The following is a 13,660-nucleotide window of genomic DNA, read 5'->3' as shown; positions in this document are numbered from 1 at the left end:
GCAATGTTTTCTTGGTCATCTTGCAGAAATCGCTGCCTCTGAGGGCCAAACTACAAGAGACGGATGACACAGGTTGGACACTTGTCAGCTTCCCTCAAGTTTTGATGGGAAATGTAGGCAGCTTGGCAGAATGTTGGACAAGTAACCATTGAAAAGTCCATTGGACAGCAGTTGGAGAGCCAAGCTACAAGACCAGGATGCCTACATTTCCCATCAAAACTTGAGGGAAGCTGACAAGTGTCCAACCTGTGTCATTCGTCACTTGTAGCTTAGCCCTCAGCTTCGACTTATGGTGACTCCCAACTAGCTGGGAGGCTAAAATGAGAGGGTGTTCTCTGATGGAGGAGCCTTTAGGTAAGGTTGGGTTGCAAGTTTTGCAGCTGCAACCATCAGCAAACCAGGGATTCTGGGCTTTTTCAAAGGGAAATTTGGAATTGTGTGATAGTATCTGATGGTCATTTCTGCACAACCCCCTGCAAAAAGTCTTGTAGAAAGAGACAGAGGTGGTAACATGTTGGAGTCCTGGGCGTTAAGAGGAAGCAAAAGGGTCTGGCCAGTTGGGCTGTCTGGTTGTCTACAGGTCTGGAATAGATCAACTGATATTTGGGGAGCAGGCTGGGGGGGATCACTCATTTGGTCCTGCGCAGACTAGAATATCTGCTGCAGAATTCAGTATACTACCAGTACAATTGTGTGCAGAGTTATTGTGCCTCACACTGTCAGAACCCTATTTCTTCTTTTAAAAGCAAGGTTCTAGCCCTCAGTATTGCAGGGTTAAGTCTAGAAACAATTGGGCAACGGGGCTGAGCCAGAATTGTTGCAGTGGTCCAAGTCGGGGACAGAGGGTGGCGCTCGGGGGAGATCTATCGGCCCGTCACCCTTTGGTGTGCGGGGTTCCCCAAGGGGCGATACTCTCCCCAATGTTATTTAACATCTATATGCGCCCCCTCGCCCAGTTGGTGCGGAGGTTTGGGCTGGGTTGTCATCAATACGCGGATGACACCCAACTTTTTCTGTTGATGGACGGCCGGCCAGACACGGCCCCAGACAATCTGGCCAGAGCTTTGGAGGCTGTGACGGCATGGTTGAAACAGAGCAGGCTGAAATTGAACCCAGTGAAGACGGAGGTCCTGCAGCTGGGACGGGGGCTGCCAGATGTTGGGATCCAGCTCCCTGCCCTGGATGCCAGTGGTAAAGAGTCTGGGTGTGCTCTTGGATGCCTCCCTATCGATGGAGGCCCAGGTCACGGCGGTTGCCAAGTCTGCATTTTTCCATCTTCGTCAGATCAGGCAACTTGCCCCCTACCTGACGCCCCAGGACCTGGCTACAGTGATCCATGCAACGGTCACCTCCAGGCTAGATTACTGTAACTCACTCTACGCTGGGCTACCCCTGGGCCTGATCCGGAAACTACAACTGGTCCAGAATGCGGCGGCACGGGTCCTGACTGGTATACCTTACCAGTCACACATCACACCTGTCCTGCGCCAGCTGCACTGGCTTCCAGTTGAATTCCGAATCAGGTTCAAAGTGTTGGTTCTTACCTTTAAAGCCCTGAGTGGGTTGGGACCGGCATATCTTCGGGACCGCCTCTCCCTGTACGTTCCCCGGAGATCGCTCCGATCAGCAAATAAATATTTACTTGTGGTCCCCGGCCCTAAGGAAGCCCGCCTCGCTTCAACCAGGGCCAGGGCTTTTTCAGTCCTGGCCCCAGCCTGGTGGAATGCTCTGTCAATGGAAACCCGGGCCCAGCGGGACATATTATCGTTCCGCCGGGCCTGTAAGACAGAGCTGTTCCGCCAGGCGTTTGGTGATTGAAGGGGGCGGTGCCATGTCGGCCTCCCACCTTTGGGGTGGGGAAGGTTCTCCCCACCACTGCACCTTGTTAATTTGTTTTATTATTTGTATATTGATTTTAGTTTTGTTTTTATCAATTTTAACTGTTCACCGCCCAGAGCCCCTGGGATGGGCGGTATATAAATTGAATAAATAAATAAATAAAATAAATAAGGGGGGATACTTGGCCCTCTGTGTTTCTCCCTGCCCCACCCTTGCATCTAACAGAAGCAAAATAAGATGTGCAAACGTGTCCATGTGGATTAAAGTTGCATAATTGATTCAGGTTGCAAAATTGGGAATGTTTTCGTACACAACCTCTCTGGCCTACCCTGACCACAGACGCTCTGTCTCTTCGGCTGCCTAGATTTCTTCTCCAGTCCGCGTTCTCTATCGGCACATCCGTCCCTGAACTACCAGGAGCAGCCTTGCTTTGTGCCTGCACCGGAGACCCTGTACAGTGGTGGCAGCGACCTGCTGCCCAGTCCAGCTGAAACGCTGCTCACCCAGGGCCCTGCTGCTTCACCAATCCTGCCCAGCACCCGCCTCCAGGTGTGTAGTCCTTCAAACACCTGTTCTTCCAGCTGCTGTGGCCCCAGGGACTCCCTTTGATTGCAGGGAGGAAGCTAGCCCTGGACTTACTGACCTTGGTGTGTCTCTTTTGGCCCTGATCCAAGGATGAATCTGAGCGGAGGTCCCTGGGGCATTAAGTTAGAGGCTGTTGCATATTAGCTGGGAATATGTTATTCTTCCATTGGTAGGCTGTGGAGAGCCACTCTGAGCAAATTCGGGTATTCGACAGTCAGTTAGTTCTTTTACCACAATTTCAAGGGCTTGGAAATGTATCTGGGGCCATATCTGTGCTAGCGGATCCCCCCACCCCATCTGTACTTTACCTTTTGTGTTGCTTTGCTGTGCGTTCAGGACCAACGTTGTTTTTTGCACTGATCCTGTGTGTCTCCCCACTCTCTTTTTCAGCCTGCAGGTGCCTGCTCAGCTCAGCTGGATCTGCCCAGCCCCTTCCTCAGTCCTGACCTCCCCCCAAATCCTCCACCTTCAACCCCTCCCAGTGGCCTTGGCCCTGACCTGAAGCAGAAACCTGTCTTGCCCTACGCCTTTCCTGGAAAGTGGCTGAGCCCAGACCCCTATGGGTCTTTCTGCCCCACCCTGCCCCCTCTGCCAAGTACCCCACTACTGAGTCAGGACCCAACATGCCCGTCTCCCTCGGCGCCTTGCCCCAAATTCCACTACCCACCGTCTACATTGCATTCCACACCATGTTTCCCCCCAAACGTATCAGTGCCAGGCTATGGTATAGATCTGCCTTCAGCGTACCATGCTCCTTTTGGTGCCCTGCATGTGCAGGCTGGCATTGCGAGTAGCCCCATGTTTGGCACTCCCAGAGGGCAGACGCAATCTGGGAATAGCAGGCCCAAAGCGAAGGTCATCAACTCCAAGAGCAAGAGACCCACAGGACTCCCCGTGCCTCCAGCAGCCCCCAACCCTTGTCTGACACAACTGCTGACCACAGGTAAGTGGGGTAAAAGGGATGCCAAGGAAAGAAGAGGGGCTTCTTCGTGGGTGCCAGAGAGGGAGTGCAGGAATTGTTTCAGGTAGCCACATGCTGTCAGGGCCACACTTTGGGACAAATGTCCAGTGCCCCGGCTCCCAGCTCAACAGAGGAGTTAGATATGCAGTACATACACTGACCTGGATAGCCCAGGTGAGTCTGACCTCATCAGGTCTGAGAAGCTAAGCAGAGTCAGTCTTGGTTAGAAATTGGATGGGAGACCTCCAACAAGGACTAGAGTTGTAGAGCCAGGCAATGGCAATGGTTAGTCTCTTGCCATGAAACCCCCACCAGGGGTTGCCAAAAGTCAGCTATAACTTGAGGGCACTCTCTACGTATGAAGTACATAAAGAAATGCTTTTAAAAAAATCCCCTGTGCCATTAATGATTTCCTCTCCTAGTTATATCTTGCAAGATAAATCTGAAAAATGTGTTAAATATTAAGCCCTCTGTCAACAACTTGATTCAACATTGTCTGTTTTGGGTTTTTTTCTGTGATTTTTTTCTTCCCCCCCCCCCTTTTGTAATCGAATTTGTTATATCTGTAATTCACAGATTGGTGGTTCTTTTTTTGTTTGAAAAATGTAATTAAAAAATTAAACAAAACCAAAAAAACAGGTGAATCCCAAAAGCACAGTATAATTTCACATATCTGTTCATTGGCTGAACGAGGGATGATTAACTAGAAAAAAATCTTTTCTCTGGTGGACAGTCCTAATCGTCATGGTTTCATTTGCTCCCACATCTTAATATCATTTGTGGCCTAAAAAGAAAAACACCCTTTTCTGTAGAACTCCCCTGTTGCCTGGAAGCAATCTTGCCTCGCCAAAGGTGACCAGATGTGTAGCTGTTTACTAAGTAGCAGTGAAAAGAGAAAAGTTTCCATTGACAGTCAGCATTGTGTAGTGATGAAACAATAATCTGGGAGAGCCAGGCATCTTAGTACAAGAAAGGACAGTTTCTTTCCTTTCATTGAAGAATTCATTTTTCCTTTCGAAGTTTATAGACTATTTGTGATATTGTTAGAAACATTGACTGCATTTCATGTTGTCACACTTGTTGCATTGCCATTTTGATTGTAAATATGAAGATTACTGACTAGATAAAACTTTACTTTGTTTTGGATCTATACCTAGTACTGGTGCTTTGAAGTGACTTGTTTCTCATTCTTGAGATCTTGTTTGTTTGTTTTTTCTATTATAACCTCTTCTTTGTGGCACACAGAGACACCCTAAAAGGAATGCATCAAGCCCTACACACAGGGCTTTTTTTCTGGGAAAAGAGGTGGTGGAACTCAGTGGTGGAACTCAGGACCGCACAATGACGTCACTTTGGGTCAGCTGGAACAAGGGGGGAGTTTTTTAAAGTTTAAATCGCCCTCGGCAAAAATGGTCACATGGCCAGTGGCCCCACCCCGATCTCCAGACAGAGGGGAGTTGAGATTGCCCTCCGCGCCACCGAGCAGCGCAGAGGGCAATCTAAACTCCCCTCTGTTTGGAGTGCAGGGGGCGGGGCCACCGGCCATGTGACCATTTTCAAGAGGTGCCGGAACTCCGTTCTACCATGTTCCCACTGAAAAAATGCCCTGCCTACACATATTAATGTTTGACCAAACAAACTGGACAGAAGTAAGGGGGTACACTCTGCTTAAATGGACAGACCATTTAACGGTGGGAATTAAAGTACATTCTGAATTTGTGAAAGAGAAACAACTGCTGCTATGAACATAGTACCCACCCACGCCTCGTCCACTGGCATACTTTTTCCCCCTTCTGACTCTTCTTTTTTGCAGCTAAACCAGAGCCAAACCTGGAAGCTGTGCCTGATCCCGCTCACACCTTCACCCACACGGTGCCAGAATCCCTGGTAAGAGTCAATTGGGGTGAAGTTGGGTTATGGGAGGTCTGGCAGGAAGCAGGGGAGATTTTTGTCTTCCAGGTTCCAAACAGGATTTAAGACCAGGAGTTGGAAGGGATGTAGACGTGCTTATGGAAGACATCTGCAATTAGAAGTCCAGGAATCTCAAGAACTTCAGATGGGAAGAGGGAGCGCCTCTGAGTTGGAGGTGGCAGAGGAAAAATTACAGTGAAGACACATAGAACCATTTGGCACACAACTAAACAGACGCATACAAGGATATGTAATTTGTACCCTCTATTCAGACAGCAGAAATACGGCTTTTCTTTGGAGAGAAATCACAACTGAAATTGCCGTGTTTGTCTATGGACAGATCAAGTTTTGTCTATGCCTGATTTCAACAGTGGTCAGCCAGATACCGCTGGGAAGTCCACAAAACAGGACAACCCTCCCCTGTTGGTTGTCATGGTCATCTCTACATCCTGTGCTTTTGAGTTCCACAGGCACCCATGTCATGAATTACAATGAACCTATGATGTTGTGTGTTATGTGCTGTCAAGTCGCCTCCGAATGAAATACCTCCGAAACGTCCTATCATTAACAGACTTGTTCAGATCTTGCAAACTGGAGGATGTGGCTTCTTTTATTGAGTCAAGCCATTTTGTTTTAGGTCTTCCTCTTTTTCTACTACCTTCCACTTTTCCTAGCATTATTGTCTTTTCCAGTGAGTCTTGTCTTCTCATGATGTGACCAAAGTTAATTTGAGTTAGTACTGTGCAGAAGAAGGCAATGGTAAACTACTTCTGCTAATCTCTTACCTTGAAAACCTGTGATGAACCCATGATAGCTAATCTTAAGTTTTCTTGCTTTTGTAGCAAAGTACTGTTTGTGACGGACCTGTCTGCTTCCTGCCCAGAATGAACCAAATCAGCCCCCGACTCTCACCCGTCTCCAACAACTCACAACCCATTCCAATCACGCCGTCGCCGCCAGGACCACTATTGGTCCCCAAGACAGAAAGGCTTTCACCCACGCCAGTCTGTGGTGAGCCACGCAGAATCAGGATATAGGGTTGTTTTTGTCCAACTGCTTATGCTCTTATGCTGGGGGGCGGTGCTGAATCACTACAGATTCAACAAGGCAGGGAAAGCACTCTGAGTATGCTCAGATGCACTGGTGTATGCTCAAAGGCAATTAATAACAGAAGCTTTTTTCCCAGGCAGCAACCGGAGGATGTCGGGGCAGGGTTCCCCAGTGACCGTTGAGGGACTGAGTATCAGGATTTCCCCCCCTCTTTACTCATCTCCCCGGAGCAGGCCAGAACCAAGCAAGGTCAGTCGCTTCTGCCTCCAACCTGCCCAATGAATTTCTGTCCCCCAAAGATGGAAAGGGTTCAGCAATAAGGATGAATCGAGAGTTGAGACAGACAAGTCAGAAAACAGTGGGAGAAGCCATGGAGAAAGGTATCTTCTTTGCCCTCCTTGCGGAACTATTCAGAAATCGCGCTCTCTCGCTGCCCCACCCCAATCTGCTACCCATCGCCAGTCCCCACCCAAAATCTAAGTTTTCCCTGCGCTCAGCTATGGCCATCTAAGGAAATATTATTTTTAATGACACCTGTAGTTGGTTTAATGGAGGCCTCCTTCCTGGTATCACTGGATCAAGCAGGTTTTGAAGCACAAGGAAAACCTGCAAAACTTGTTGGACCAGAGACGGTGGCATGACAGTGAACAAGATTTATTTATTTTGTTTTATTTGGATTTCTATTCCGCCCTCCCCATGAAGGGCTCAGGGCAGAATACAACATTTTAAAAACACATTAAAATTAATTTATACGATTAAAACCATAGATTTTTTAAAAACTTCACGCATAAAAATATAAGATGGGCGCAGTGCTCCTCTTATGCCTCTTTCTTCAACAAAAATAATCTCTAGTCTAGTAGCTGGCACATCACTCTAGCTTATGCATTCACCCCTCCCACGCCATCTCCCTCGCAACCACATCCTTACCTAGTTCTTTCTTGCTCCCTCTCAGATCCCTGGGATAGAGTGCCCAGGTGGTCTTGCACCCAGTTCCTGATTTTGGCCACATAATATGGGGAATGATTGCCATAGCAGAGCACAGGGAAAACTAAGATTTGGGGTAGTGACTGATGATGGATAGCAGATTGGGGTGGGGCAGCAAGAAATTGAGATTTCTAAGGAATGAACTGCCTGATGCTCACCAGTTTCCCTTCCGCTCTCGAGTCCAAGGGTTGCCAGCTCTGGGTAAGGAAATTCCTGGAGATTTTGGGGGTGGAGCTTGGAAGGGGGTGGGGAGGGGCTTCAGTGGGGGTATAATGCCACGGAGTCCACCCTCGGAAGCCCTCACTTTCTCCAGGGGAACGGATCTCTGTTGCATGGAAATCAGTTGTAATTCCAAGAGATCTCCAGCCACCATCTGAAGATGGGAGAGAGGAGAGGACAGGAGACAGCAAAGGAGAGCAAGGGGAGGGAGTTGGCCAAGACTCATCCCAGCTTATAGCAAAGAAAAGTTTGCTAAATTTTACACAGCTTAAGGAAAATTTCTTTAACAATTGGCAACCTTAGTTCCAGACCAGACAAGATGCTGGAAGTTCCGTGTCCAGGTACACAGAGTCCCAACCCAGACTGGAACCATGGCATGAGAGCAAGGAGAGTCAAGCCTCCCCTCCCCAGAGCAGTTTTGCTGATCACAGATGGCCCTGGGAAACTGCTATTTGCCCAGGTGCCACCGTTAACAAGGCCCTGTCTTGTGTAAGTATTCACTGCCTACCAGACAAAGTAAAACAGAAATCAAGGGGCTACCTGTAAGATTAACCAAGTTTATTCCAGCATAACGGTTTGTGAGTCAGACCTACCTTCTACCAAATAGTGCAGGAAGGAACCGAAAGCAAAGCCTCTGCGGCTGACCTTCCAGTTTGGGTAGGATGCTTTACGGGAGGAGGCAGTGTATGATCATGCCTTTCCTCTCCTGCAGACAGAGAGCCGCCGGATCACCCACATCTCTGCCGAGCAGAAGCGCCGTTTCAACATTAAGCTTGGTTTTGATACGCTGCATGGCCTAGTCAGCACTTTGAGTGCCCAACCCAGTCTCAAGGTGAGTGGGGGGACAGGGAAGGAGAGGGTTGGTCTGAGGCCACAAAGCCCCCCTTTGCAGCTCGTCGGGATGTACCAATAAAGCCAAGTTCTCCAACCCACAGTATGCTGCAGGGGTCAAATGAATGTCCACAGCCCTCTGGAGGTGAGCGTTCAAGTTGGGGGGTTGGCCTTGAGGAATTTGTCTGTCTAGGGCTTCGACTTGAAATTGGGGTCGCTGCTGCCCTCCTAGATTACCTGTTTCCCCTGCCGCTGCTCAGACAGAATGGTTACCGATGGGGACGGTTCTGGGAAGGAAGGATAACATTCAAAGGGTCTCACTTCCCTGGCTCTCCTTCATATGCAGGAAATACAATGCCTTTGTCCTTAACATAGATCCAGAGGAGTTAGCCATGTTAGTCTGTAGTCTGTGAGGATACTCCACACAGATATTTATAGTTTTCAAGCTCCACACAGATATTAACAGCTTTGAAATAGAACAAGAACTAAGAATATATAGTTTACAACTCTGGCATTTGGAATCCAAAGTGGACTGGAAGGATTGGACGCTTGATGAATATTTATGATTATTTATAAAGGTTTATTAGCTGTATATTTATTGTAGAATATTGATCACTTTTGAGCACTTTTGTAAGAATCAAAAATATAAAAATTTACAAAATATATTTAATATATAACCTTCGAGGTTTGTAATTTGTTTTGGAGTGTTCTACACTCGGAGGACTCCTCTTATCTGGCTATGTTAGTCTGTAGTAGCAAAAATTGAAAAGAGTCCAGTAGCACCTTTAAGACTAACCAACTTTACTGTAGCATAAGCTTTCGAGAATCACAGTTCTCTTCTTCAGATGCATCTGAAGAAGAGAACTGTGATTCTCGACAGCTTATGCTACAGTAAGTTGGTTAGTCTTAAAGGTGCTACTGGACTCTTTTCTATTTTTGTCCTTAACAACAACAACAACATTTGATTTATATATCGCCCTTCAGGACAACTTAATGCCCACTCAGAGCGGTTTACAAAGTATGTTATTATTATCCCCACAACAATCACCCTGTGAGGTGGGTGAGGCTGAGAGAGCTCCTAGAAGCTGTGACTGACCCAATGTCACCCAGCTGGCTTCAAGCAGAGGAGTGGGGAACCAAACCTGGTTCTCCAGATTAGAATCCTGTGCTCTTAACCACTACACCAAATTGGCTAAGTCTGATTTCTGGCTCCTTCTTCTGAGTTGATCTAAGAAATGTTGCTGAGCATCGATATGATGAAAAATTGGACCCTGAACTTCAGAAGAGTCTAGCTGAGTCACACCAAAGGAGCCTCTTGTTCCCCAAAATGCTACCGAAAGGGTTTACAGATGGGGCTTCTCTTTCTTGTTGCAACTGGTTTTGAGAGGTAGATGGCCTCTGAGCATGAAGGTTCTGTGTTGGTCTTGAACATGCCAATAGATGGCAGGTCCTTTGTTAAAAAACGTGCAACTCACCTGTGCAAAAGTCTGATTTCTGACTTCTGTTTCGACTTTTGTTCACTGAAATGCTGTTGATCGCTCTCTTGGAGTCAAGCTACAAGTGACACCTGACACAGGTTGGACACTTGTCAGCTTCCCTCAAGTTTTGATGGGAAATGTAGGCGTCCTGGTTTTGCAGCTGTAATGGAGAGCCAAGCTGTAAAACCAGGATGCCTACATTCCCCATCAAAACTTGAGGGAAGCTGACAAGTGTCCGACCTGTGTCAGGCGTCACTTGTAGCTTGGCTCTTGGTTAACAGCACCTGGCCGCTCCAAGGCTGAGCCCTGGCAAAATCCACACTTGCTTTCTTTCCCACACCTCCAATGCTCCGCAGGTCAGCAAAGCCACCACCCTGCAGAAGACCGCAGAATACATTGGCAAGCTGCAACAGGAGCGAGCTGCTCTGCAGGAAGAGGCACAGCGCCTGCGGGATCAGATCGGAGAGCTGAATGCCGCTATCAAGTAGGCTGGCAGGAAAGGGAATGTGGGGTTTGGGGGGCACGGGGGAGGGTTCTGAAGAGCATCGGACAGAGAAACTGACTGCACCACATTGCATGGATAGAGGAAGGAGCAGGACCGCACATTGCAAACCATGGAGGACTGTGGGGGGGTCCAGCCTTTGTGCCAAGCCTCAGTTTCCCTCTTTCAGTACAAAACCATCTTATGTCCTTCCAGCTTGTGCCAGCAGCAATTGCCTGCCACGGGAGTGCCCATCACCCGCCAGCGCTTCGACCAGATGCGAAACATGTTTGACCAGTATGTGCGCTCGTGTACTTTGCAGAACTGGAAGTTCTGGGTTGTATCCTTTCGGATGTGGGCTCTGCAGGAGTAGGTGTTAAGTGCAGCCGTTTAGAAGTTTCCTGGGAAAGCCAATGGGAACTGGATGGGGAGGGTGTGTGCACAGGGGCAGCTGGTGCAGCCTAGTAGCCAATCAGCCCCTTGCCCAAAATGCATTGCCCTTAACTGCTCCCCTTGTCTCAGTTCAGCATCATCATGAGACCCCTCTTTGAGTCCTTCAATGGGATGGTCTCCACCACCAGCATGGAGAGTCTCAGCCAGACATCCCTGGCCTGGCTGGAGCAGTACTGCTCTCTCCCAGCTCTCCGGCCAAGTGAGTAGCCCCCCCCCCCACTTCTCCTTGCCCCTGCCTGCCAAGCTGCTGCGGGGTGGGCCTTTCCTTCCTTACCAAAATGTTCCAAAGGCAAGGTGCCACCACCAAACAGCCCCATCTCTGGTTGCCAATTGCCTCACCTTTGTGGGGAGGACGACGGCGCTTGATGTTCTGTGGCTTAAAGTGTGAACTGATGTTGATTTGAGTATATGTTGCCTTATAGAGTGTTAGATCATAGGTCAGTATGATCTACCCTGACCGGTAGTGGCACTCCACAGTCACAAGTCCGGGGTCTTTCGCATCATCACAGAACCCGAGCCTCCAAACTGGAGTTGCTGGGGATTGAACCTGGGACCTGCATGCAAAGCAGAAGTTCTGCCGCTGAATCTCAACCCCATGCCTGCAACCTGGGGGTTCCTTGGGTGCGAGGAACTGTATGATAGCTGCCAAGTTTTTTTATAAAAAGCTTTTATTTTCGGAAACATTTTCCTGCAAGTTTTGACCTGTGTTGGCTGATGCTCACAAAGTTATGCACGCCAAGTCTTCGAGGGATGAGTACACATGGGGGAGCCTGCCCTCCGAGGACATCCAAGGGCCCCTGGACCAGCTTCACGCTGGCCATTTGCATCTAGGCCACCCCACAATGTGTTATAGCACTTCTGAGAAGTGGAGAGGTGCCGATTCGGATGAGTCCTCCGGAGAAGGGAAAGCGGGGCAAACCCCCAAGAACACTATATGCATCAGATGGGGACAGCTCACAGTTAGCATGGGCAGGGCTCTGTGAGTGCCATGATGCGAGAAAAGTGTAGAAGGAGGTTCCGGATGTCATATTCCACTATTGGATAGCCTCATCTTTCTTTTAAAACAGAAAATGGAGCAGGTTTCTAGCTCTTCTGATTGGTTGGTTGGTTGGATGGATTTTTACCCCGCCCTCCCTGCAAGCAGGCTCAGGGCAGGTTACAATCATAGATAAATTACAACAAATAAAACCAGTAAAATACAACGCAGTACCAAGATGGATTTCAACATTCCAGGTGGTACAAAGATAGTCTTGGCACGGGGGTGATGTGTGCTGAAATCTTGGGTGCAAGAGGGTGGCCAGATAATATTTCCATTGAATCCAGTGCTCCGTGCAGCCTCTCCCTATGCCTAACAAAACCAGAATCTATTATGCAAATATTGCAGAATGAATTATGCAGATGTGCCTTTCTGTGTGCCTTATTGCTGCCCTCCTGCTGTGGACCTGATGCGATAATGGAATCGTCTATCGTGTGTTTGCAGTTGCTAATAATACTACACAATTGGGGGGAGGGATTAAGTTGCATTTGACTCAGTCTTACTTCCAAGTAAACATGCACAGGAACAGGTTGTCAGTCAAGCGAGACTTGAATCTCAAGGATTTTAGTGATATGAAAACATCTTTTAAAATTGGACCCTGAAAGTAGCAGGATGCTGGCAGACGTTATGGCAGCAACAGGTTTTCTCAGCACGACATCCCTGGGAGGTGGCATATTTCCAAGACTGGCTCATCAAGCCCAGTTCCCAGAGAGGGAGCAGGGCTGAGCTGAACCATGGGGTTGCTTTCACCTAACGCTTTCCCCTTTTCTTGCTTTCCCAGCTGTCCTGAGCTCCCTCCGCCAGCTGAGTGTCTCCACTTCAATTCTGAGCAACCCGGCAAGCATCCCTGAACAGGCGACCCAGGCAGTGACGGGCACGGTCCCCAACCACAGCTCCTCCTAATCCAAAGGATGAGACATGAGTGGGGGGGGGCACAGGGGGGCAGTGGCTACAGCAAGACAGAGCTTCACCCCTGCAGAAGAACGGCTTGCACAGAGTGGATGCCTGGAAGCATTGCATACCTTGCTGGGTGCGCCAGCTGTTTGCTTGGAAGGGATCCCCCACAGCAGTTGCTTCATTCTGAGTTCTTTTGACCTGCCTTGCTCCCAGCTTCCTGGGAATCACCATGCATGGCCAGGGGAGTGGGTGGGAAACACAGCTGGCCCCTTCTCCTCTCACTGACATCTTTTATATAACCCTTCCTGTGACTTCACAAAGGGGCTTAGCTTTGGGGGTTATGCCTTTTTGGAATATCCTTGGCTTGCCCCCTGTTTCCTGAGATCAAGGCAGAGCCAGTGGGGTTAGCATGTTCTCGTTCACCAGAGAATCTTGCCTGCCTTCAGCCAGAGCTGTGCCAAGATTTCTGTTTTGTGCTTTAACCCACATTTCGAAAGTATTATAGGAGGTGAAGCCAGCTCCTCTGCCAAAAGAACAGTCTATGTGTTGCCTTAGCCCTGTCATCATATTAGAACTGTCACAGCAGCTAACCTAGAAAAAGAACTGGGGCGGGGGGGGGGGGCGGGGGATCCCCTGTGTACCATAATCTTACTCCTGCAGGATTTGTCTGAAAGATTACCAGTGCAGGGTGCCCCTCTAAACTTTCTGGGATGCCTCCGTCTAGTACAGAGAGGAGGCACACCAGCCCAGACTATTGTTTTGCTCTCCCTAGTTCTCTGAGCAGCAGGAAATTCCAGGAGCCAATTTACAAGTTTTGTAATAAACTATTTACAAATGTACTGGCTGAGCAGCTGGAAAATAAATACGCGCATGCCCTGGAACACCATCTCTCAGAACAACAACAGATGTCCCTTCTCAGTAAACGTTTCCCAACA

At 48.7% G+C, this 13,660-nt stretch overlaps 1 protein-coding gene across 2 annotated transcripts in view; it reads left to right on the top strand.

Moving 5' to 3' along the window:
* Positions 1-13,660, top strand: part of MLXIPL (MLX interacting protein like) — a 58,487-nt gene extending 44,827 nt beyond the window's left edge. The window contains exons 8-18 of one of the 2 annotated variants that reach the window (XM_055001925.1): positions 2,204-2,388; positions 2,815-3,367; positions 5,199-5,272; positions 6,139-6,307; positions 6,483-6,595; positions 7,853-8,038; positions 8,262-8,381; positions 10,215-10,342; positions 10,556-10,679; positions 10,862-10,991; positions 12,610-13,660. In XM_055001925.1, coding sequence (XP_054857900.1) covers positions 2,204-2,388; positions 2,815-3,367; positions 5,199-5,272; positions 6,139-6,307; positions 6,483-6,595; positions 7,853-8,038; positions 8,262-8,381; positions 10,215-10,342; positions 10,556-10,679; positions 10,862-10,991; positions 12,610-12,731 — 1,904 coding nt within the window. In that variant the 3' untranslated portion in view covers positions 12,732-13,660. The remainder of the gene's footprint in view (positions 1-2,203; positions 2,389-2,814; positions 3,368-5,198; positions 5,273-6,138; positions 6,308-6,482; positions 6,596-7,852; positions 8,039-8,261; positions 8,382-10,214; positions 10,343-10,555; positions 10,680-10,861; positions 10,992-12,609) is intronic. The other variant, XM_055001926.1, reaches the window with a different exon arrangement.

The sequence above is a fragment of the Eublepharis macularius genome, chromosome 17 (genome assembly GCF_028583425.1).
Source record: "Eublepharis macularius isolate TG4126 chromosome 17, MPM_Emac_v1.0, whole genome shotgun sequence".
NCBI classification, from domain to species: Eukaryota; Metazoa; Chordata; class Lepidosauria; order Squamata; family Eublepharidae; genus Eublepharis; species Eublepharis macularius.
This window is presented reverse-complemented; position numbering and strand designations above follow the sequence as displayed.